The 26,632-nt window shown below is 38.7% G+C and overlaps 2 protein-coding genes across 2 annotated transcripts; one reads left to right on the forward strand and one right to left on the reverse strand.

Annotated features, from left to right (window-relative positions):
- Positions 1-3,676: 3,676 nt before the first annotated feature.
- tmem86a (transmembrane protein 86A) lies at positions 3,677-19,365 on the reverse strand. Its single transcript, XM_088417234.1, has 3 exons — positions 19,221-19,365; positions 12,222-12,486; positions 3,677-8,451 (listed from the first exon to the last, which is right to left on the reverse strand). The coding sequence occupies exons 1-3, from the start codon at positions 19,239-19,241 to the stop codon at positions 8,024-8,026; spliced, it is 714 nt and encodes a 237-aa protein (XP_088273360.1). The 5' UTR covers positions 19,242-19,365; the 3' UTR covers positions 3,677-8,023.
- spty2d1 (SPT2 chromatin protein domain containing 1) lies at positions 18,871-26,438 on the forward strand. Its single transcript, XM_088417233.1, has 7 exons — positions 18,871-19,358; positions 20,955-21,088; positions 22,403-22,517; positions 22,587-24,098; positions 25,421-25,577; positions 25,657-25,734; positions 25,833-26,438. The coding sequence occupies exons 2-7, from the start codon at positions 21,026-21,028 to the stop codon at positions 25,924-25,926; spliced, it is 2,019 nt and encodes a 672-aa protein (XP_088273359.1). The 5' UTR covers positions 18,871-19,358; positions 20,955-21,025; the 3' UTR covers positions 25,927-26,438.
- Positions 26,439-26,632: the final 194 nt, after the last annotated feature.

Raw genomic sequence — 26,632 nt, forward strand, 5'->3', positions numbered from 1 at the left:
TAGTAATAAATAATGATGTCGTATTTTCCCAACCAAATTCCAGAACTTATTGTGTACTGGCAAGTGGAAGACTACAGTAGGTGTGGTTTAACCATATGCCAAAGTGCTGACATAAGTCTTAAATGGAAACGTAAACATCTCTACGGAGATAGTTGCTCTAATTTTCATGGATAGAACATTCCTGGGTACTGGAGGGAAAATGCTTTAGAGCAGGGATCGTAAACACAAATCCCATCAACCAATTGAGGTCCAGGAGGGCCACTCAACATGTCTTAACATACAGACATTTGCATTGCTCAACTAGTCTGATGTGATTACTCAATAATATCATCACTTCTGAAGAACAGTTATTATTCTAGACTCTTTTCTCTAGATTGAGAAACCTGGGTCAATTGTAGTTTTTTGATAGTTGCACCCATTTTTTGTTGAATACTTGTTGCAACTCAGACACACCCAGACACCATCTCTGGTGGCCTCCACCTAAATTGAGTTTAAGACCCATGCTCAAGCGCCTACAGACTTCCTTTTAGTTCTGAGCCACATGAATACAGCAAGCTGTGAGTGACAGTGGGCTCCAGGTGGAACATAACATGCCATTAAGGCAGAAAGATAGAAAGGTGCTGACTGTGTTATAGTTTAGTAAAAAAAAAAAAAGTAATACAAGTGCATCGAAATCCACTGCAAGTTGGCCATTATAGAGGTAATATGATCCAATTTTTTCGACCCGGTCAAGTCTTCTTTCTGCTGCACTTTGATTGTACTACACGCACAATTTTAAAACCGGGCGTGGGAATACCAGAAAGCAGAAATGTACAAAAATCGATGGAAGTAGTCAAGTTGATGGAAGTAGTCAAGTTGAGAACTTGCCATATTTCAGCAGTTTATATTTTTTGCAGGTTCATCAGTCATCAGTGCCTCGCCCTTCCTTCCATCATGTCGGTATGCCATTTTTTCAAACAGCAGATGACGGAAACTGTGATCTACGGTCCGGCATTCTGTCAGCCAATCATCATTCTGTCGCTCGCTCCTGTCTTCATCGCCTGCCCCCCCCCCCCCCTCCCCCCCAAATGAAACCCCATCACCCTGCTAACAATAAAATCAAATAAACCTCTGAAGAACACACAATTAAACAGTACTCTCAACAGCTTGGCCTGAAACAATAAGCATTAAAGCATTAAGTATGTTCAGCTTCTTGTTAGAGAACAAATTGTGCCAGACAGCTTAACATACAGTGCCTAACCATTTGTAAGTCATGTACTCAAGTGCCTATGTAAATTAAAAGATGGTAGAGGTTGTTGGAAACCCAAATTAATGGTAACTGCAAAATGTGTTCTGGCTCCGACAAGTGTGCGACAGGGTCACAGAAGCCTGAGAAACCAAGTTGCGTGACGGTGTGTGTGCAAGTGGTGCTCGAGTGTGTTCTGGTTACCAGTTCTCATTGAGTCCCCGGGGAGCTGAAACTGACCTCCACACGTCGTCACCCTGCTGGCTCATACAAACATGGTGTCAATAGACACAAGTGTCAGGTTGCCAAGGTTCAATCAATTGAGCACCGACAGGCCGTAAAGTGATGTCATTGCCTGCCTCACTGCTCACTTAAGGCACAATGAAGGGGAAGCGGGGTGCAAGCCTGAACAGTCAATCTTACAGAATGTGATAGGAAATGAAGGCTGCTGCTCCAAAGGGAACGGACCAGTCTAGCATTTCTAATTAATTTGAGTTGCTTGAGTGCCCTGTTTCCAAGTGACTACATTATACTTAATTTAATAACATTTTAACACAGAAAAACTGCAGAAAAAAAACAAAAAGCCTCAAATACCACCTCTTTAATGGACTGTAATTTCTTAAATATCTGTAAATACTATATATATTGGATGTATGTACTAGCTTGTATGTACGTCAATTAAGCTGTATTGTATTGTAAACCTTTAAAGACATGAAAAGATAAAAAAAGTATTTTGATTCCTTTATTACTCAGCTTCAAAGCATAGTGATGTTGTTTATGCTTTAGGCAGAAACGGTGCATTCTACAATTTTGATGTTAATGTTCATATTCAATTTCAATCGGCTAGGTTGCAGACGTTTAAAAAATACATGGTTTCGGTGGGGCTAACGTTAACAGCTAGCCTACATCATCGTTGTGTTTAACGTTGAGTTTTTGTACGCTTCATTTTGATACACTTAGCACAACTATTTATAGTCTATTATTAATAGCAATTATTGGGTGAAAATTGCTGTTAGCTTATCTGTCATTATAGCTGAACAGGGATCTCACAGACAATATTTGGAAATGCTGGCGAAGCCACTGTGGAAAGCGGCAGCAACTCTTCTATGTACTACATAGTCCGCCATGAGTCTCCTAAGTGGAAGTGGCATCCCTAAGCAAGAGAACGATGATTTTGCCTGCTGTTTTATCCCCAGTCTCAATTCTTCGCATATTTTTTCGCTAACTTCACATTACTATGGCACCGCTCTAAATGTTTTGTCAAATTATTGATGCTATTTTGTGAAGTGGACAGCTCTTTAGGTGTGGCGCACAAAATTCACCCAACTATTATATTCTTCTTGGCTTCATCTCTGACAAAAAAAATGTAATGGGCGTGTCCATCTCGTGTTCGTGTACATATTCCCTCAGGTGTCTGCTTGCTGCTGCACTCATCCAGGAAGTAAACATTTTGCCCTGGACTTTTCTCCTCCGTTCCTGTATTTCGAATGAAATATGGGGAAATAAAACTTTCAGGTTAAAAATGCATTGTAATGCATTGCGTTACTCTCATTAGTACCAAGTAAAATAGTATTTTTTGCGTGCAATGCATTACACTACCACGTCACAGCAAAAAGTAATGCATTACAGTAAGTACATTCATTGTATAATGCATTACTCCCAGCACTGTCCATCCATCCTCTTGACTGCTCATCCTCACGAGGTTCACGATGAGCGAGACTATTCCAGCAGAGTGAATAAAGGGGCCAAATACAGGCATTTTACTGACATCAAAGTGCATTATTTACTAATGATGTTGATTGTTCTGCCATGTGCTCCCAAATAGTACACAACTTTGACATTTCTACAGTGAAACTTTGCCGTTTACTGGGCTGACTGATATACTGTATATGCATGCATGCACGTAATATTTGTATACTGTATGTATATGTTATAAAAGTGTTATCAATGTTTAATACAGGCTGATTATAAAATAATGAACTGAAAAAGTGTTGTACAGCTAAGTCAATGCTCCTGATTTCCCTTCCCTGAATTTGCTTTCCTGCTGATGCTTTTTTTTTTTTTAAAAGAACACAGATGCCTCATTTTAGAAGAAGAATGGAGCTCTTTAATGGCATGAGCTTGGCAGTGAATGAATGACACACATTTGTAGAAAAAGGCCAGTTTGTGTGTATTGAAAGTGACCAAAAAAAAAACCCCACACTGAATGAAAAGGGTTCATAAGAAAAGAGTAGAGGGAGCTTCATAGCAGGGTGGTCCTTCACAGGGTTTTCCACCTGAGCCGGGAAACAAAATGTAGCAATTATTAAAACAAAGCTGTGTGCAGTTCCTTCCGCCGTAACTTCACTAAACGCTACTGGGGGCCTGTTGACACACTAAACATGTATTAATATTAGCTGACACTTCATTTTACCGCTGGCAGTAGAGAACACAAAGGCACATTGTTTGAAGTTGCATTGCAATTGCATTTATTTCTCCAAAAGACATTCACATTCATAGAAGTTTCACTACAGCAAAGAAACTATGTTGTCTATACAGTCTCGAAAGAAATAATCAACCACAAGTGAAAACTGAGGACAATAAGGAAAAATATACAGTATCAGAATAGAAATACGAGGACGCAGTTTTTCTCTTAAATAATGTTAAATTATACATGGCCATTTGAACAGGGAGAGAGCATGCTTTTTTGCACTATGATTTCAGAATAAAAGAACGCTCATGGATTTGAAACACTTTCAAAACAACTAATGCCTTGAACTAAAATCCTCACACATACAGATTGCTTTATTGTGCTTCTACAATCATCAGTAAAACATTTTTTTCTTTACATATTGTTACTACAAGGGTTAGCACATAATAGCAGCACAAAATCGATAAAACATCTGGATGATGCATTGCTTTTACATCATTGAGCCAGCTGAGTTTAGAATTGAAGTAAATTTGCATCTGTTGAATCTTTGTGCTGGAAATGAAGTTGACTATGAACTGTAAAATTTATGTTTATTTATTTTTGTTTTTTCTTATTTATATTTGCCCAATCTTATTGAACATTTCTTAGAAAACACAAATTTTGGACTGATTCATTATCTTTCTTAAAGTGATTCTAGTTGTCTCTGGCATAACTACTACTACATTTAAACATTGAGTATGCATTATATGCCAAATGGTATCACATTTGAGTCCAAATACAAACATAATGCACGGTAGCTTTTTCCTTCCACCTCCAGCTAAAAGTAAGGAGCAGATGTGTTTGGTTAGAACAACATTTTTGTTTAAACCGTACATGTGTTACCTTCATCTGGATGTTGGCAGTTTGTCAGTCTTTAAGTGAAAATTAAAAAAAAAACACACACACAACATGTCTGCACTTAAGAAGTGAGTGTGAACATTGTGGATTTCTTTCAGTCTATGTTGTCATGCACACGTGAACGAAAGATTGAGGTTCTGAGGGTCAGCATGAGTGAAGACATAAGATCGTGCATGGAGAAGGAAAAACCCAGGAGAGAAGCAGCAAATATAAACCTAGACCTCCGGACTGGCCTCGCTTACGGGTTCTTGTTCATTATGAAAGTTATGGACGAACCCAAAAAGCTTCCTACAGCTCTCACGGGTTACTTTTGTCTACTTGCACAAAGCTCAGAACAACAAGGCTATTGACAGATGGAGGTGAGGTGGCCTTCTGGCCGCCAGCGACATTATCATCAGTCTTTATCAACTTTTTTCCCATATGGAAAGGCAGAAGAACAATAGCAGCAGATCCAAACTCAATTGCCTGAATAGAATTAGAGCAATTTGTTTTTGGTTAATGGTGTTGAAGTCTATTACAAACAAAAGTTTGATAGGAATCGTAACTTGCAGCTTTATGATTCACATCTCAGAAGAGCAACTTCAGCATACAGGACTTTCTAGAGTGTGGGTAGCCAAACAAAAATAACTAGTAACTATTCATCTTGTCTTGCACATTGAAGCTTAGCGCACAGAAGGAACAAAAAAAATCCTCATGCCTTTTTTTGGCAAAGGGCAAAAGGACGGCTTATATAAATTGCCCACAGATGAGTAAGACTTCTTGACTCAATCTTCTTATTCCCAACATGGTTAGAACAGAAGCTCATGAAAGAATGAGCGGACAAACGCATAGATGTGGAAGAATTCAGAATAGGACTGTGCCACAATGCTGGCTGGACAGATTCAAAACGTGACATGGTCACACTAATGAAACTGACTGACAAAGCTATTATACGGACAACCATGCTGACAGGCCAAAAGCAGATTGCAGAACTGTCTGACGGAATGGCCACAAATACGGTCTTGATTTTTTCCCCACTCCTGGTGATCTCAATGAATAAATCATCACTATGCTCTGCCTGCAGATTTGTTAAAATGGAATGAAAACAGGAGTGTGTCAAGATTTCTTGCCCATCTTTGAGTGAATTATGTCCATGGGTCATTGACCAAGTAGAAAAATAAAATCCAGGCCAGATTCATTCCTATTCCACTTTCTTTTGTATTACAGTAGGTATACCAATACTTTATCAACTGAACTAAACATACAGTATTACTACAACTTAAAGTAGTATTGCAACAGCAGGGATTTTTCTATATGGAACATTAATCAATGGTGGCAATAATCATTTTTTAGCAGTAACAAGGAAGCATTTGCAACAAATAAAATATAGTGTAACCCCTAGAGTCGAAGGCCTCTGAAGGGATACATATCGGAATTGCAAAAAACACTGCTTAACTTTTGCATTTTTACTATTGTCATGCATGAGGTCAAGTCATTGATGATTGTTTCATGTGAGGCTTCAGTAAAACTGTTTAAATTTTGGCCTTTTGCAGCAACAATTTCAACCCTCAATCAGGTGTGTTAGGAGAAGAGGCAGACACAGTGGTTATAAGTCTACACACATCTGTTTAACCTGGGTTCATCAGCAGAGTATGTTTAATCACATTGAGAGAACACATAGGTTCTATTTTGGTGGAAGGACACACGTACGCTCAACATAAAAAACTTGCGCGGTTTCATTTTCTTGCCAGGGAAAGTCAACTTTACCCATGTTTGGGAATTTAGTAGAATTCTTTGCGTCTTGCTGTGCATTCCGAATATGTTTATCACAAGCCCCCCCTCCCCCAGCTATGGATGGGGACTTGTCACAAACAAATATACATTCAGGGGTAGAGGTGGCCTCATTCCACTGGCCTTTGTATTGTGAAAAAAGGTTGCAGCATTGTTTTTTATCTGTGCAAACTATATCATTAAGCTCCGAAAACTCATAGGATCTAAGGGGGAAACCTCTTCCTTGGGTGACATATCATGTGCCTTTTCGGTTAAGAAAAGGCCTCTGAGGTCTCAGATTCAGCATATGAACACATACATATTTCATTATGAAAACAGTTTCATTTGTTTCATAACTTTTCTCTCATTATGAGCAATTGCATTATGAGCTATCGCCTCACACAGTCCGACCTGTGAGAGGAAAAAGAGCCGGAGGCAAACTCAAGACATAATGTCATAAAATGAACAATACCCAAGGTAGGCCACCCATAACTCCTAATGACTGATTGATAACCGTTCACAAACGAAGGACCAACAAGCTTTACCGGCCGGCCCAAAATACAAACTCCACAAAGTGGGTTAAGAGTCAGAATCATAATACAATAAGACTGGGTGTGCTGCTGAGATTGTTGAATACCAAACCAAACAAAAGCATCGCGGTTATTTGTGAGTGGAATAGAGAGGATTGTAATACAATGGCTCGGCTTTTAAAGGGGAGCTAAACGAAAAACTGTTCTTAGCAAGAGTATGTTGTATGTGTCTCCACTAGCCGAAACAAGGGATTCAGACGTGATATTGCATTCGTTTGTGAAGGTCACCTGAGTTGGGTCACATGACGTTCACAAACAAGCCATAGAGCAGTTGTTTTGCCAATTTCAGACAACCGCAGAAAGCGGTATTACGTCAAAATGGAGGCCACCTGAGGTGGATTTAAACTGATGGCGTCATCTGTTTCATTTTAAATCCAAAAACTAAATTAATTAGACTAGTACAGTTCACATACTACATTTTCTTGCTGAGATTTTTTTTTTCATTTCCCTTTAAAAAAAATAGCACCCTCAATACAGGGGAATACAGAACAAGATGTATGGAGTCTAATATTAGTCAGTCAGTAATCCCTTTTTGTAGGCAGCTAAAGCTGCACCACAGAAGTCGAATTAAAGGGAATTGCACTTCTTGGTTTTCGGCTAAGGCATCCTGTTGCCTTTAATTTAGCTTTTGGGCATTATTTTGATCTGGTTGAATGAATATCTACACGATGTGAAAAAGTTGCACATTAATGAGAAATTGCAAAATATAAAATGTCACAAATTTTCAATTGCATTTCTGGACCAAGTTCAGTTAGTTGTAAGTGTCTTGAATCAGGAGATGATGTATTGCTAACGGATAAGTGAGGTATACAAACCTGAATAAATCCAGATCCCCACTCCCCAATCACCACTGCCTCAGTGACATTCCTTTAAAAGTCCCCAATGACATGCTTCAGTTTAACTAAACGATATACAACGAATACTTTGCCAGGTAGATTAGAGATACCGTGCACATCCATGGTCACTAGGTAGCATTCCTTTCCGGGAAAGATTGAGGATAACTACGACAGGAAGTGTGATACTAACATACAAGACTTTGGTGGTCCAGTTGCCGTGGCAACGGCGAGGGCGGAGGCTAGGTGATGTGGTATAGGGAAATGTGTCCATGATCACCCGGGGAGCAGCTACCACCTTGTCTCACAGCGCAGCCCCTCATATTCTCTTCCGCGCGACCTCTACATCCTGGCATTCCACGGCTGACAGGGCGATCAGCATCTGGGCGGCATAGTAGGTTGCCATGATGATAGCCCGCGAGTGGGGCACTGGGAAACAGAACTTGTTGACGGCTATAGTGAGGTCAGACACCATGAAGAGCACGGCGCCCAAGCAGGCCGACAGCTTGGTCCAGGTCCAAAGGTCATTGGCTAATTGCAAGCCGGCAATGGCCCTCCAGCCCATGAAACCGATCAGAGCGATGTAGACGGCCACCAGGTAGGTAAACGGGCCCGACAGGTATGGGTAGAGAAGGATATAACTCACGCTGGACACGGCGGAAATCGCTAGGCCAGCACGCACATTGATGGGCTTCATTCCAAAGGCAGATGAGTAGAGGATGTGAGTGATGGCAAACATTAGAAGACCTGTGGAACAAGGAAAACATCAGTCTAAATCGAAGTGCCACTCTGAAAAAACCTTCCTCTTAAAACCAGTCATCAAAGTATGAGACTAGCTAGAGTGCACAAATACATATTCAAAATCGTCACTTATCAGTGGTCCCCAAAAATGTTGTTTGTACAGTGCAACGCGAAGTAGAACAAGGCATTTTCAAGCTCCTATACCTCCTATTTGGCAATGTCTTAAAATCATAACAATGGCTACCTTGTGCAAAACCCGACAAATCCCGGACGTGAACACATATTTGCTACCTTCAACAAGTGCAAATGTTCACATCCGAGTGGAATATGAGTTTAAGATGGATCAATAATTAGCTACATTAACACACTAAGGTATGGACTGACTGAAAATGTACAATTTTGAAAAACAAAACAAAACAAAACAAAACAAAAACAATCTACCAAAATTTCACAGGTTTCACCCTGACACCGGTGGTATACGAAAAGCCATTTAGAAGATTCAAAACCGCATTGCTGAAAAGAAAAAGGAATCATTTTTTTTATTGTGGCATTTAAAAAAAAAAAAATATTGCCTCTAAGCAACCAAGTGCGTGTCATTTTTTGCATGAGCTAACCTTTACTAAATCACGTACTTAGTATTCTCACAATAAATCCAAATGGGTGCAGCAGACAAAGATAAAATAGTTGTCAAAATGTACTTGTAAAGCACGTCAAAAAAAGAAACTCAAAGGGCTGACCAAAGTGTCGTACGGTTACTAAAATACGTAACAAATAAAAAGAGTGATAAAAAACAATGTAGAACAAAAGAAAAGCTTAAACAGACAGAACCGAGATTTCTCGCTTTGCATGGAGTGAACGGCCAAGAAAAAAGATTTTTTGACTGTCCAGCTCTAACCTGAAAAGCTAGGCTGATCCACAGCTTTGGGGCGGCCACAGAGAAAGCTCGCTTCCCACCAGTACTGAGCTTGGACCGAGGAATTTCTCGGAGCAACTGGTTTGATGACCTAAGTGCCCTGTTAGTGGTGTGGAGCTGAAAAAGCTCTGATGGGAACAATGGTGCCAAACCATTTAAGTATTTTAAAACATTTAATAAAAATTTGACCCCGGATCCTAAAATGAATGCGCAGCCAGTGCAAGGACAGGACTAATGTGATCATGTTTTGGATTAACTGGTTGCTGACTGATTGTGCTGACTGGTTGAGATCAAACAAGTAAACAATTACAGTAGCGTAGGTGTGATTTAACAAATGTATGGAAGTCTTTGAAAATCATTTGTGTGGCGACACCTCTTTACTTGTGCTAAAATCTCAACAAAAATACCGAGTCTTTACTTAGTCTATGGAATCTCATGGTACAAGGCTGCGCACATAAAGTAGACAGCAAAGCAAGATGACATCACATTTCACAACTTGCCTAATTTCAGGTTGTATAGGCCTATATGCAGTGTGGCTTTGATTTGCTGTATGCTGTTTGAACCCAAAGCAGACTTTAATCTTAGCTCCTTTTAACTTGAATACAGGCACAATGACTTGGCTTCCAGTAATTATTTTTTCCTTAGGTTGCTTATTTCCATAGAGCCAGTGTATGTAACACTATAAATAAACAAACACACACAAATTTGCACTCTCTGAGTGGTATTTGTTCCATTTTAGGAATGGCTTAGTGAAATGGTGATCAACAGCAGGTAAATTCCATCCGCAGGCAAATAGTTTTCTTCAATTTTCAGTCTTTTTGTCAAACAGAAGTGACAATTCTCTGTTGACCTATCAACAATACAATACTGTAGTGTTTGCGTACAATACCAATGAAAGCGTGCTAAAGGGCACGGGTCTGTTTGTTGTCACAACAATGAAAATGGAAAACTCAAGCAAAAAAAGTGCAAAACTGATGAGCAAACTAGTTTGTTCATTTGTTTTGCAGTAATTTTTTTCTTCAACATTTCACAAAACATTTGAGCAAAAGACGACATGAATTAACATTTCACAAAACAAATGACCAAAAGATGAAGAAGGGGTGTAATGAGATAATGACTCCTTAATGTTGTCATTTGATAAGAGATTTCTGCAAACTTGTCGGGTCAGAATCATTGCCATTGCCACAAATGTCCACTCTATGCTTTGTGTTTTGAGTGGGATGAAAATAAAGTTATATGTCACCACTGCTTGACTTCGACGCTGGGTTGGTCTGACACAAGCTCGTGTTTGCTTTGCTAATTTGTTTTGTCTTTTGTTCAAATGTTTCACAGTTTAATCATTTGTTTTGAACTTCAGGGCCAACATAAAAGGTACCCAAGCTTTCGAAATAACTTTTGGAGCTCTTTTTCATAGATAGTGCAGTGTGTTTGGTGTAAAAACTGGCACAAGTGCACCATACATATTAGCAGGTGAAAGTGGCCTAATTAGTCTAGTTAAACCAGCTCGGAGCAGAAGCCCTGAATTTAAAGGGAATGAGGGGGTGGGAAAATAAGTCGTGTGTGTTCAGGCCCACAATGCCACAAATACCCAATCGACCTGCAACCATCTGCAAAAATACTGAAACAAAGAAAATTACACTTCTGCATAGTTATGACTGTGTTGCGAGACTTACGCTAGGCATGAAATTTTTAAAAATAGATTCTTGTCAATTATTACATCAAATAATTGATATGTGCCCTTCAATTTATTATTCATTTTTTAATGAGCAACTGAGGTTGATTGTGATTTTATTTCTTTTCATAATATACTAAGATTGAATGGGAGTTGAAGTGAGTGAAAAAAACCTCATCTATTATCTTGTATACAGATTAATTTTTAGATACCAAAAAAATTTGCTTAACCTAACCGGTGAGCAATCTTGATGAGCATTAGCGTACTAGCAATTACATTTCAGGTAAACAAACACAGCTATTTAGTTCACGAATAATGTACATGTTACTGTATATATACATTACACATGTAATAGTTTCCTTAAAGTCACCTAAGAAGCTGCCTGATAGCTACATTGAAGTCAAAAACTTCCCGTTGTTGTTGTCTTCTTTCTCTAGATGAGAAGACTAGTAATGTTTCATGCTTGACTGCTTCCTACAGGTTAAAATTGGAACAACTTAAACCAAGCCACTATAAATTGTGTGTAGTGACAGGTTTTAACATCTGATAATACAGCCTTGGTCTATTTTTGAAAAATTAATTCATTGATTTTGGAAAGCTCCCTTTATTATTGTCCCTAGTAAAAAAAAAAAAAAAAAAGCCCACTAACTACTAAATCTGTGGTTTTAAAAAACGCAAATAGCACAAGTCTTTTAAGCTTTGAAGCCTAATGTCAAGACAGTCTTTGCATGTGTTTTTTTCTCCTGAAGTACTGCTGTGGTATGTTTTTTCCCCTTTGTAATAATTGACCATTACTTATTTTGTCACTTTTTTAAATTGTAAATGTTCAAAACTTGTGATATCCTTTTTTAGGCCAATGCACAGCTGTGTATGTCTACAGGAAAGGTCATTGTAGAAAACGATGGCCCAAGTTTCCGGCGGAGCTTTGAGATTAATCCTTTTGATTGACCTATTGAGCACACCCTAATTGGTCAACTTTTTCTCCCAGCCCTAGACCTTAGGATACATCCCCAGTGACAAGCCCACTGTAGGTACTATATAATTATGTCACTAAGCTAAAACAATTGGCTTTTGGCTTTTACTGATTTCCAAGACAAAATAGATGAAGGAATGCCTTCAGAACAGAATTGTATTTTAAGTTGTCAATTTCATTCTCATCTTTGCAACTCAGCACGTAACATTTCTTCTCACCGTGAACAAAGTAGCCTTGCTCCTGCCAGATGAGGAAAGCATCACCCAACGCAGAAAATATAAGGCCGGCTAGGATCTTGCGAGCACTGGAGTGAGCACCCAAGAAGCTGAAGCCATGTGCCAGCAGAAACACCCAGAGGCAGAAGATGGGCAGACATTTGATAAGTGCACTAAACCAGGACGGACTTGAGGTTGGCAGCCAGAGGACGAAATAAACACATGTTGACTTGAAGAATGGTACCAGCTTGGGGCCTTCACTCTTGACCTGAAAGCAGATTCAATATACAGATCGTCATTAGTCTTAATGTGATTCCCTTGCATCTGATTTTTATGATGTTCTTTGTCTCCATTATTTATTAATGCCCATAAAAATAATACAGGAAACAATGTCTAGACAAACAGCAGTTCAAAGAAAAGTACTGTACTTCTGTTCGTGTGCAAGAGTGGTTTGTTTGTAGTCTACAGGTAGACATGTACTGTACATTTGATTTCAAATCAAACAGGAAAAATAAACATGAAAATCTACATCTTTGGAATTGTATGACTCAACCCTTTCTCTTCCTCTTTTTTGACAAAGCAGACATCTTGGTTTTCTTTCCTCTCTTCTTCTCCTCAGAACTTCTATATTTGAGCCACATGCCCTTGAATACCCCTGATTATGTAAACAGTCTTACTTGTGTCTTTTAGAATGAATTTGGCTCAAGTACATTTGTTACACATAAAAGAAAATCAAAACACTGTTTCTCAACACCTCTTGAACTGACATCTACCCGTGGTTCTCAGAAACATACATCCAAAGGCAGAAAGCGATGGGTGGTCCGTGCCGATGAAGATAGTTGATTTCAGTGTGAAACATGAGAGAGAAGAGAAGTGGGGAGATGAGAGAAAAGAGGCCATAGAGCAGGGCCAAAACGGCTAGTACAAGGAGATGTTGCAAGACCGATGTCTCGATGTTCTTCTCCAAAATCTTTTAGTGGGAGTATTGTGTAACAAATTAAAAGCGACACTTTTGACTGGCCGTTCACAAAGGAATAAGTGGGGCAGAAGAGAAGAAACAGCAGTATGCATGAAGAAAGGGACACTCGCAGGGAGGAGCAACTGGAGTTAGTAATGGTGAAGTGATGTGGAGGAGAGTTGAACAATATCCCCTTTCACGGTGGACATTTAAGTCATCTTCAACTACTTTTTCAAGACTCGGTGTCCTGAGTGTAAGGCGAGACATGCGACCTGTAAATTGCTGACGTTTGACATTGTGCCGAAGACAACACGGCCAGCCACGATGCGAGGTTTCAAACCCCAAATTCACTTTGCGCGCCAATTGGTGTTGAAAGCAATTATCCCTATTCCAGAAACTGGCAAAATCATTATTTTGTATAATGTGGCAATAGTAGTGACAATACTAGCCAATGTGATTTCAGAGACAGCTAAACACACGGACATGAAATGAAGAAGCATGGGAAAAAACATGTTTGTGTATGACTATCAGTTATCATGTTTATGAACTATTTTCTTTCTTTACTTAACCTCAATGGGGCCATGGTGAAGCTGGAACCCAAGACATCTAAATTTTGACAAAAGGCAGGGTGCACCCTGGATAGACAATCGCACAAATCACAAGACAAATGTGTAGAGGCTATAGCGATAATTAACGTCTCAGCAGTTGCATCCTTCAATATTATATGCCCATGTCATAGCATTTGTGTTTGACACAAAATATGATATGCTCTGGATCATGAATAGTGCTGTTTTTTTGTTTTTGTTTTTTTTTCGAAGTACTCAACTCAATGGACAAACCACTTAATCTCAATCCAATAGTTTTACGCGCAAAGGACTCAAGGAAGCGTGTGTCATGAATCGATTCATGGAAAAATACTTAATGAATACAAAACTGGCATCACAGGGTGTTAAAACTGTTTTGCTTTTTTTACTATAAGCACAAAAACACACAAGAATAAGAAATTACATAAAGTATTAGAGGTGTGTGTATACATGTGTGCGGCATGGATGACATCCACACAAACAAGCACACATCGGATTATTTTAAGATGTGCAATAGTTTCTGAATTCCTAGTTACGTAAATTTGTAAATATGCAATAAGAAGCGGGCAAATCTGTGCCCTTTTGGCAACAAGAGCTGTTTTCAATATCAATTAAGAGTGGGAGACACAATCAGGGGGCCGGTAAGCCGCGGGCCTCCTGTTGAGTACCCCTGTTCTAGATCTACTTATACCTGCAAATGATGTAAACACATGGTCAAAAGAGCAATTAGCCGCACACAGTAGTAATGATTAACTTCTGGATGATAACTGTAAAATGCACATTAAGGGGTTATTTATAGCGCAGAAGCAAGTGACTGACCCAGTTGTCCGTTGCACTTGTCTGCTATTGTGTCCTCATCAGCACTTCTTACGTCTTCCTATGCCAGTCAGATTGGTTCTCCCTGTCCTTCCTTCCAGTATAATTACCGTCGTCCAACAATTTGAGAAAAATGTTTCCTTGCATCTGCATCTATATTTCGAGATCTGAACGAATTGAGTTTTTTTGAACATTTTCAAAAAACATGTTTTCCCACTGATTTCTACACATTGTGCAATTTCAGAACATACTCAGAAAAGTATCAAACAAGTATCTGAGTACAGTTGTTCTCAGTTCACACACTGGCAGTTAGTGTAAAATATTGACAGGTGGTTTTTTTTTAAACAATGAATTACAATCTGTTTTACTATGTGAAACAAAACATTTTAAAAAATATTAAACTAAATCTCTTTTATTAGTTCTTGTTTAATAAATGCATTATAATAAAATATTTTATACTGTTTTTGATTAGATCCTATTTAAAATGTGTTTTGTCCACTCATGTTTTATTTTAAAAAATGGTAGACATTTGGTAAATTCTGTGTGGGTGTGAGCATAACTGAAGATTTCACATCAACTTTTGCCTTGGAAAAACACTTTCTACTTACACTTGCCTCCTGACACCATTTATGACAAAAGAGAATTAAGCATGGGTGAAATTTCTGATACTATGACCCTCAAGTATGTGAACTCTTGCAATCTTTTCTCTGCCTTCAAACAGTAATTCAACTTGCAAATTAGACCGTATTTCTTATTACTTACATGTCAGACCCGCTTCTGTAGCATTAAAGAGGTGGGAATAGGATGGCAAACTGATTAGATCACAAGTGACCATAAAAGTACTTTATATGGTCTATGTAAATCTTGATATTACAGGAGTAGGTAAAACATTCAAAACAATATTTAACAAAGGGATACAGAAAAGGAAACAAGTAACTGTAGTCTATTTTCTCTTTCAAGTAAACCTCGGTAATCTACCTAATTGAGGCAGCGCTGTATCAAGAACAAAAAATGTCTTATATTAGGAACGTCAAGGCTACCCACAGTATTTGACAAGAAAAGAGAACTCCCTAAAACCAAATCATTACTGGGTCATCAATTGCACAAATGGGTCAAAGCCTTCAGCCTTTTTCATGTCATTAATTATTCATTTGCAACAGTATATTTACCAAGGATTGAGCCACTCCTCGACAAGTGTAAGTTAGAGCTGACAGCATCCAAATAAAAATTTGTTCAAAAATGTTGCTGACGCCACACAGGAATACTTGTAAAGAAGCCATTTTATGCAATACAAAATAACTTTGTATTTTGGGAGGGAAATTAAAATATAGCTGCTGACAGTTTGTTTAACGTGTATATTTACTGTATTTTCCACACTACAGTATAAGGTGCACCTAAAAGCCTTCAATATTCTCAAAAGTTGATGAGGCGCCTTATAATCCGGTGAGCAAATAAATCTTGAGTTTCCATTTTTGAGGAACAAAATAAATAAATAAATAACTTCATCGCCATGCAAATTCTTCAATTTTTACTTTTGCATTTCTGTTCTAAATGTATTTTTTCTAATTGAAATTTTTATAACACCGTGTTTGAAATTTTGATACGCTATATATGCTCCAATTTTAAAGGAATTTGTTTGGGGAAAGTTGCAAAAAATGTGTGTTTTTATCAAAGAAAGTGCAATTTTGTCAAATATAGCCAAAAACTTCAACAAAAATCAACAATATATTTGAAGGTTTTTGGTTGCAATTTGATTTTTAAAAATTTAAGTTTATTTAATTGAATCATAATTATATTCTTTTAAGCTCGTGGTTCTTTTTGGCATTGATATAAACAGTCTTTTAATATAATCCAGAGGGATTTTTCTCCCATTCTGCTGATAGTACTCTCCACAAATCATTTTTATTTTTAATTTCTGATTGAAAAGTTTGAATTACATAATTGTTTTGTTGACACTCCCTTTAGTGCAGCTCCAACTAGTGGATGCTTAAAGCAAACCCCAGCCACTACTGTAGCTTCTATTCTATGCGCCTTACAATGCAGTGCGCCTTATATAGGAAAATAATTTGAAAATTGGTTAATTATTGAAGGTGCCCCTTATGATTCGGTGCGCCTTGGAGTGCGGAAAATATTGTAGTAACTTGTTTCCGCTTACCTTCCAAAAACTTGTCAAGGGACAATTAAAAAAAAAAAAGGAAGAGAAAACTAGCAAAAACCTTACCAATAAAAATGAGACCATCACTAAGTCAAAAAGATCAGCTTCAAATAAGAAAATAAGAAAAGTAGTACAGCTTTACTTGCACAGAATGCATTTTCTGTGAATCAATTGAGAAAGCAGTCGATCTCGTACATTAATCCACAGGTTCATCATACACTTCATACATGCCAGTTAATATTCTTAACCATGAAACCCAGGTAAAGAACTTAATGGCCTTATTCAGTCTGACTCATGTTACTCAAGTGTCAGACACATGATACAGAGAAACCTAAACCGCCTGTAAATGCCTGCATTAATAGAGATGGGAAGCATAAGAATGGCCCCCACAGGTGAGTAGCACATGAGTCGTAAATAAAGTCATTCCCAACATCACACCACATTGCTTCCCTCTACAATGGGTAAATAAAATGATAAGTCTGACTTACAGATCAAACAACCTTAAAACAACAGTAGACTTGTATAAACCAAAATAAAATATTGAAAACATGAGCAAAAACTGGGATATGTAGGAGAGCGTGGAAGCATTTCAATGGGATAAGACATGGCTCACATGGCGAACTTGTAAAATGATACAAAACTTTGAAAAACTTGGAATTATTTTCACCGAAGCAGTATTTATAAGTGGTGGGCTCTCGCTTCTGTAAACCCTATCAGAAGATACAAATAAATTAATTCCAACATTTGTTTTACCAAACTGCAATAATTTACTCCCCGCAGAGTATTTACTTCATTTCGTTGCATTTTTTCGAACTGCACTGCTTCGAGAATATTAATCTGTTAATGATACATATTTTCTGATTTCTTTTGAGTACATCAATCAAAAATGCTGGCCAATGTAGCACATTAGTACTGTTACTTTAACCCAATGCTTTTCAATTTTATTTTGCAAAGCCTCCCCTAAGAAAGAGAAAACATTTCACCCCACCCACCCATTTTCCACAAAAAATAAAAATAAATCAGTACGGTATACTTAAAGCTGTAGGTATCCTCTCTAATATTATGCCCCCCCGGGGCACCTTGCTATTTGAGAAGGACCACTCTAACCAGTCAAATTCCTAATTCATCATCACAGGGTCAATAAGGTGAATGTCAGCATTTTTCTGTCCTCTGGTTGCTCAGAGCCAAACTTGTTGTAGGCACCTTGGTGTAACACAGCATGTCTGTAGGAATCTACATGAATTAATACTGTATTTTAATCATATTTTTTATTAGTATAATGTAATTTATTTAAACATTAGCTATTTTTGTCATGTTATCAGACAAATGTAGATTGTTAAGTTAACTGCTCCAAGGTGGTGTGTTGTTATGCTTTGTAATTTCTATCGTTGCAACCCAATACTGGTGGTACAGTAATAGGTATATTTAAGATGGTTACAAATCCCCATTGAAGACCAGAGAACCAAATACAAAGCCTGCAATACGCTTTCATATTTATAAAGAATGTTGCTTTGTAAATAGACAACATATTAGTCAACTGGTTGTCAGAACTAATATGCTGTCTTGTCATGAACCTTTGTCCTGAGGTGAACTTGAGTCATTAGTCGGCGCCTCTATTTCAGACAGTGCATGCCTCCATTTTCCATCTCATTGTAATCCAGGGGCCATAGCTGGGTCTAAATTAATTTAACAAATTCTCACTGCTTGGGCAGCATCACCATCACTATGGGAACAAGTCTGCCTGGCATGCATTCCTTCACACAGGCTGCCCTCACAGTAATCACTGGCTTCACATGAGGGTTTACTTAGAAGGGGCCAAGTTACAACACCATGCATCCTTCATGGCCCCTGCAGAGGAACTATAACCTTTAGCAGCGGCGCAGCTGTTAAACAACACGATGTTGGGGCAAACTTAATTATTCATGATGCAGACTCAGTCGGTTGGTTAAAATGACCATCTTTTCTCATTGACACTATGAGCAATATGTAACGCCAGTGGGCTACGGCATTCAACACAAAGCTAAGTACGCATGCGTCATTGGAAGCGCAGGGAACACACACACACACACACACACACACACAAAAGCCGTCACGTGACGTTTTCCCTTTAGTCTGTGGCAGCCTTGAGGAATTGGTGGAAATATCCCCATGGTCACTTTTTGATGAATAATAGCGTTACTTGACACAAATCGCGTTGAAACCACCACCGATATATGTCGAGAATGTACCACGGGAACATTTTTTTAACGACAGTCAATTCGATTGTCCCCCCAAATAGGATTACGTTAGTATTCACGTAAGCTATGACATGCAGCATAACGGCATCCGAAAATACTCATATTTCACTGGTAATTTAACGATGCAGATACCAGTACAATGATTCACGCGTTAAAAGCATGCGGCGATTTATTACGGGTAGACCGTGCTAATCAAACTTGGAATCACTCTTAGGATCGTTGTGTCAACGCTAGTTTGAACATCATACTCACCACAGTGACTGGGGAAACCATTTCGAGGCCGTCGCGTCGTTAGATTTCGGTTCTGTTCTCTTGTTTATGTTCTTCAACCGGAGAGATGCCGATTGTTTTTGTCCTCTCTCCGGTGGGCGGGCAGACATCATGGAGGAGGTGAGCGCCTCGTCTCTGTTGACCAATAGAAAGAAACATTGGGCTGTACGTAGGCGGGACAAATGTAAGTGACGCCTACAGAGGAAGGGCCAGTCTCGTGTTTACATCTGGTAGCAGATGGCCTTTTATTTACATTTGACAGAACGTCACTATATTGGTAACGTTCATCTTCACTGATCACTAGTTATTGATTTCGTCATTATTGCCTCGTAAACGAGACCTTCAGAGCAACGTGCTACTCTGTTGAATTTGTCTGAAAATGACAAAACATAGCTTAATTGTATTCTGCAGTACATGTCATTTTAACAAAATAGAAACAGTCGAGGCTCTTTGTAACGTTCACTTTAACAAAATATAAATAGTCGAGGCTCTTTTTAACCTACATTCGGACTTAGTCACAGCAGTTTAAGATACAATGCAGTTTATACATATGCATCTGATCAGGTTAAGTACATTTCAAATGAAATGGATTTCAAATATGTCCATGCAGTACGCGTTGATACTGTTTTATGTGAATGACAGCGCTTTACAAACAGTACTTCACAAAATAATTTAACATATTGCAAAAGATGACTATCAAATACAATTGAAATACAACGGAGGGAATGAACAGTAGAGGGGAAGTCAAGTCAAATATTTTCTTTACAACATGTTCTATGCAGCCTTAATATACTATAATTCTGATGAATTTTGTGTTTGTGGAATTTGAAATAAGCAAAAAAATATTCAAGTTATTGAGTATCTCACATGTACGAGAATATCCAAAGCCTTGCAGGATGTATATGAAGTGAGGATGTGAAGTGAGAAGACTTTCGAGGGAAAAATGTAGCTGTACAGTAATGTAATGTACATTATATGATGTAAAATAACAACAGGTCTGGAGTGATGGAGAATTCTAGATACAGTACTACGTGTCACGAATCCAGAATGATAGTGCCCTCGCCTGGTGAAGCGGAAGCCGTGTCAGCTTCATAGGCGGAAGTGCCCACATACAAGCACACGCCAAATAAGTCAACTCTTCACTATAAAATTTAGTTCGTTTGTTGATACCGGGTTGGTCGCACATCGTTTCGAAAATAAAAGTTATTTTAACTTTAGATTGCATCTCACAATTTACATTTATGTACGGAGAAAGGTTTTTTTTTTCTTAGCATCAATTCACTAAGGATCCGAACGGGACTGTCTAACACGGAAGTACGAAGAACTGACTCATCTCATTTCCGCAGTCCTCCCTTCGAGCCCTTCTTTCCTTTGGCTTTTTGGTGTTTCCAGTCGCTATCGTCGACCAAACACCAATCGCTTATTGTGTTTAACTGTTTATGTCTTATTTTAGAATGGCTGAAATGACTGAAGTACTTCTTGTACTCTAACGTATCGACGACTACAAATCCAAGGCTTCTTGGTTATCCCTGACATAGGGTTTAGCTAACTTTGCTACTTAATGGTAGCCTAGGCTAGCACGCAAAGTTATTTTGCATCTCACAGTTTGCCACACAGCAGCCACAAAATTGAATCGTTTTCCCTGTTTCTGTAAAGACATACACGGCGTTTACACGTAACGCCAATTCGTGTTACAGCTGTGTGCTCTGTTGGCAGAACGCTAGAACTCTTCCCCCAGCTGCAGTATTGCTCCTTAAAAAAGACATCTGACGCTACATGCTGCGAAAATGATGGACTTTGATAACGTCTTGAATATCGCCACCCAAAACCAAGGCGTCGGGAGTATACAGGTAAGTGGAAACGATCAAATAGTGTGTCTTTCATTTTGAGAAAAAAAGTGAGGGTTTTTTTTTTTACTGTCCCATCGCATCTCATATCAGCTTGGCTGTCATCGATTAACCAACATCGCTGCTAAGGTCTACCTCTTTTAGCATGTTTACTTAAATGCGCCCATTAAAACAATATGTACTATATTGCCACGACTGAATAGATTGTACCTATTACGGCAGTCAAGAAAGCTTATCTCCGATATTGATATTTGGAGCTAGTATTTATATAATTAAGCGTATGTTCATTGACTTAAGTTTTAAAGAAAAGAAAAGAATTGTTAATCATTCAATTATATGTTTTCTGTAATGCTGGGCATCAACTCAAATTTCCAAAATTAATTTCATTCATGATTCACTTAAATGTTGGATACAGCTAAGATTTTCATGCAGTAGCAGTTTTACTTTAATATGAAAGACATTCCAAGTAGAACCGACAAGAACCAGTGCTGCAAATTGTAGAAACTGTCAGCTGAAAATTGAAATAAACATTCACTGGAAGCTAATTCAGCCTTAAAATGACCTCTTATAAATAAAGGCTATATTAACAAAAATAAGCATTGCATGAATAATGCTCATCACATATCTTATTTTTAAATTGTACCTGTCTTACCTTGAGGGTGTATTTTACACCTACATTTTGTCCACCCTTCAATTGTTTGTCATGTATAATGTTTGTACTCAAGTCACACTGCACTTGAAAATGTGCTTGTCACCAATTCCTTATTTCTGACGTTAGCAATCAATTTGTTGGTAAAGGTTCAGGTTAATAACTGACCAGTGATGGAAAAACAATCTGTTCTGAAGTTTTGTTGTTTTTTGTGAGGTTAGGGGGTGTTTGGGAATTAATTAATTCTATTATTGGGTGCAGATTTAGAGACGTTATCGAATATTATTGGGGTTTTCTAGTCCATACATACCATACCATGCAGTTAAGGTTTTACTAAATAAATAAATAGTTTATATTTTAATATAAATATACAGTTAAATAATTTGTGACTGGTATAAAGGGGGTCTAAAGAGGTCTAACAATACTGCATGTGTGTTAAAATTGCCAAAAACATTTTCCCTTTAGGTGTGAGGGCAGCCAGAAGGGTGGCCAGAACTAGGCCACGTGGCCACTTTTGGGCACCATGTAGCTCCATTTTTGGTCATGTTGTAGTTTACATACCTGACTTTTCATTCGACTTGAATCATCTCGGGGATTTAAGGCTGCTATTTTGTGTGTGTGATAACATTCAACAGTATTTCTTTGTTTGTTTGTTTTTTTAAAATCAGAAACGATATAGTTTACAAGCTGGACCCCCTAAGAAGGACCTGAAGTCAAAAGGGGTAAATCCTGCGGCTGTGCAGGCCCTCCTGAAGAAGCGACAAAATGAGGCCAGAATGAGAGGCAAGAAATGCTTGTTTGTTAGGTTTTTTTTGCATATATCATTATATATATTTATCTGTTCGTTTTCAGAAAATGAATTGAAGAAACAGAAGGATGATCTTCTGGCAAAAAGGGTTGAGCTGAAGTCTGATCGTAAAGCGAGAGCCATGGCTTCTCGAACGAAAGACAATTTTAAAGGTTACAATGGCATCCCAGTAGTGGATGTTCCAAAGAAGAGGAGGACAAAGCAGGAAATCGAGAGGGAAAAAGAAGCAAATGAACAAAAATTTAGGAATTATGCGGTTGACCCAGAGGATGATGAGGACAATTATGAGTATGAGCAGACAGACTCCGAGCCCGATCAAGATCCGGAACCTCTGAGACCCAACAAAGTCTCAGGTTTTAGTGCAAACAGTAGTAGCTCCAGATCCTCCCCTAAAAAAACTAGTAGTGCTCTCAAGCCTGCTCCACCCCGCATGAACTTTGCAGACTTGCTCAAATTGGCTGAGAAGAAGCAGCACGAGCCGGTTGAATTAAAAGCAAAGGTTGTGAAGGACGAAAGGCCCCGCACAGCTGAAGAGTTAAAGGAGATCGAGATGGAACGCAAAGCGAGGAGCCGTAGCAAAGACTTGAAGTCAGAGAGAGAACTTAAGCCTCAGTCTAATTCTAATGCCATAAGAAAAAATGGACCTGAGAAGGAGCCGAAAAATTGTAAACCACAAAAGAGTTTATCAGAAAGGCCAAATCAGTCCAATGAGATCATGAAAAAGTCAACGGCAATACCTTCTAAGGTCACCACTGGCGAAAGAGAGAAAGACAGACCCAGGATCCCAGTCCCTTCAAAAGCTAATTCTCAGGTTTTAGCCAAACAAGTCATCCCTAAACATTCATCCAGCCATGCATCAGCTATATCAAGTGACCTTCGAATGAAAAAAGATAACACTTTATCTGTTCAAGGAAGACCTTCCGGCATGCCTCAGTCCAGGTCTCTTGATACTTCTGTCAGAGATGTCAAGTCTTCAAAAAGCCTCCCACAAAAAAGCAGACCTAATCAAGGTAGCTCAGAAAAGCAGGAGCGTCCACTTTTAGGAAAGGTAGAACAAAGGTTCGCAAGCAATCCTGCAGTGAAATCAAGCACTCATTCCATGAGCAGACCTTCCTCAGGTGGCCGTCCTAAAGAAAGTAACCAGGCTCAGTCAAGGCCAGGGGTAACATTGCAGGCGAAGGCTAGTGCTAGTGGCTTACAAGGCCACTCTCAGGGTACAGGAGACCGGCCCTCAGGTATTGGGCCGGGTCGAGCCTCTAGCGGAATGCCAGGGATCAGGCCAGCTCGAGCCTCTTGCGGAGGACCGCCACCCATCAGACAACCCTCCGGCAGCTTTGGATCCGGACCTGGCAGACCCAAGTGCACCGTGGTGTCCGAGACCATCTCATCAAAAAATGTCAGCGGAGTCAGACCTGGAGGTCCTCCTCGGCCAGGGATGCCTCAAAGGCCTGGCCTGGCCCCGAGGCCCGGCATGGCCCCGAGGCCCGGCATGGACCCGAGGCCTGGAATGGTCCCAAGACCAGGAGGACCAACCAGACCTCTCAACAGACCACCAGGTAAGATATAATACAATACTGTACATATTTACTGATAGTATAATGTTTTGAGTAATAGTAATGTTAAATTGTGAGTAGGAATGCACCAAATATTCATCCAACAAAAATTGCGGCCAACAAAATTAGCAGAAAAATGTATTTTCATTTGGAAGAAAATAAGAATCAAATCAATGCGTACAAAAAGGGATGGGTGAAGCATTTCAATAGGTCAAGACAAAAAGCACTGCCAAGCTCCCGCTTCTTTGGTTGCACTACACGCAAGCCTGCACCTCTTTCCTGGGACTACGGGCCACCCAAAAAAAGACCTACCAAGGCAGATGAACAACATCACGTCAAATGCCAGCAGTGTGTTGCCTAGGCCAACTTTTAGATAAACACACCAACTTATAAATGGACAACATTGCAATGACCTCAGGACGCTTTTATTTTGAAATTGGCCTTTGCTGCGGGTTTGCTGCCAGCTAGCTTTACTCCTCACAACACAGTTTTTATTTCCATCACGTCATGTCTCTACCAACATCAACCCAGAGCTTTAAAAAAAAAAAAGATAAATAGTCATCGATTAATAACGCAAGAAATGGCTACTCAATTAAGTTGTCATTTGTATGACAGCACAAGTCTCCAGCACAAGTGCTCACGAGCGAACTATGTTAGCTGTGCATGCAGTCAGTTATTTCAAACTCAAAGACATTAATGCAATGGATTATACGTTAGTAACTGCAAATGTCTAATAATATCAGGAATGATGATGGAGAGAAATTACTTTGATATTTGACTTAATCATAATAACAATATACATGACTGAGCCACCGAATGAAGGACTGTCAAAACCTGCAAAAAATTGCACAAAGATAAATGAAGGCTTCGCTTACTGGTTTTGTCTGTAACTTCAGAAAATGAGCAAAATAATATTGATCATTGTTTTTCAACCTAACGTTTAATCCAGAAAAACAAAAACATAATGAGTTGCTAACATGGACCGCACTTAACATATGATTTACTTTTGAGAGGTGGAAATACCAAGGATTCTGACAATTTTATATTAAAAGCGATCGGCACATGATTTGTAGATTATCAAAAAGAAATACATATACATAAATTTGATAATGAGTTTTTTGAATAATTGTTGTACCTCCTCATGTAAGTGAGGGTGTGCTTTGAACTATAGAAGCCATTAAAATGATAAACTTAAAATAATCAAAAGCCCTTCTATCCGTAAAATCAATTGGACGCCCGGTGAGATGCTACCTGTTTTCTGTTTATGCACATCTAGTTAGAGCAGGACATTTTTACTTTGTTACAAAATCCTTACATGTTTCCAGGTACAACATTACCACCCATCACCATAGCATACAAGAGAAAATATGAGGAGGAAGAGGAATATGATTCTGAAATGGATGACTTCATTGATGATGGCGATGATGAGCCGACTGAAGTTTCCAAACACATTAAGGAAATCTTTGGCTATGACAAAAACAGGTAAGGCCTGCCAAAATACGTCGGTCTTTTATTAACACATGACCAAGTCATTTTTTTTTTTTTTTAAACTGCCATACAGATACAAAGATGAAAGTGATTATGCTCTCAAATTCATGGAGAGCAGCTGGCGAGATATGCAGAAAGAAGAAGCGAGGAGGTAACTCAATGAAGAATTACCCTGATTTTTGCATTTCCAGGTATTGTATAGCGTTCGAGCTGCCTTTACTTACAATATTTTTTTCTTTCCCATTTTAGCCTAAAATTGGCCGTTCAGGAAGATTTGGAGGAGGAGAGAAAAGAGCAAGAGGAGATGAAGAGGGTGAATGCCAAGAGGAAAAAAGTGAACTGAGTACTTGAAATAGTTGTCATGGACAAGAAAGACTCCTGTCACCTGGCCAGCAATAGGACAATGCGTTTGGCATAATTTAATGCAAAGCACAGTGGCACACACGGGAATTTTCTGGGACCCTGTTTTGACATGTTCACTCTTTGTTTTGACAAACACTGAAACAGAGTGATGCATGACAGTGAAACAGAAGGACTTTGGAGAATATCTTATTTTGTTTGAAGTCAATCAAGAAATAACCTTTAAAAGCAACATATGCACACATGTCTCTGACGTTAGATGCAAGAGACATTTTCCCTTCTTTTTCCCAATTATTTATTTTCCTTCTCATTTTCAAAAACAAAGTATGCTTAAAAAGTAACATTTGAGTGGAAGAGTGGTTTTGTTCAAATTTGGCACATAGTGCCATCATATCTATTTTCAAACAGAAGCTGTACCATATTTTACGAATTTGGATCATAATTGTACAAAATGTGTACGTTTGTAAAAGATATTGAAACAAATGTTGTCCTCAACACACTGTGTCATCTCAAAGTTTTTTTTGTGTGTAATGACGTAGTGGTCCAGTAGTAAGCATGTTCTTTGCTATCTGCAGTTTTGATTTTTTTCTCATTGATGAAATACATCCATAAATTGCTTTTGTTTTAATGGGACCTACAAAAAAAAAAAAAATACTTGCTTTTTCTTCCCAAATAAAACATGTTAAATA

This window comes from Hippichthys cyanospilos, chromosome 6 (genome assembly GCF_059441005.1).
Source record: "Hippichthys cyanospilos isolate Australia breed blue-spotted pipefish chromosome 6, RoL_Hcya_1.0, whole genome shotgun sequence".
Lineage (NCBI taxonomy): Eukaryota > Metazoa > Chordata > Actinopteri > Syngnathiformes > Syngnathidae > Hippichthys > Hippichthys cyanospilos.

Excerpts from the sequence above, each read along its gene's own strand:
- tmem86a (XM_088417234.1), bottom strand. The coding sequence starts at position 19,241 with ATGGTTTCCCCAGTCACTGTG. Across the intron at positions 12,487-19,220 it reads TGGTTTCCCCAGTCACTGTG|GTCAAGAGTGAAGGCCCCAA; the intron begins GTGAGTATGATG and ends ATCTGCTTTCAG. Across the intron at positions 8,452-12,221 it reads GCAAGGCTACTTTGTTCACG|GTCTTCTAATGTTTGCCATC; the intron begins GTGAGAAGAAAT and ends CTTGTTCCACAG.
- spty2d1 (XM_088417233.1), top strand. The coding sequence starts at position 21,026 with ATGATGGACTTTGATAACGTCTTGAATATCGCCACCCAAAACCAAGGC. Across the intron at positions 24,099-25,420 it reads ACCTCTCAACAGACCACCAG|GTACAACATTACCACCCATC; the intron begins GTAAGATATAAT and ends ACATGTTTCCAG. Across the intron at positions 25,578-25,656 it reads TTTGGCTATGACAAAAACAG|ATACAAAGATGAAAGTGATT; the intron begins GTAAGGCCTGCC and ends ACTGCCATACAG.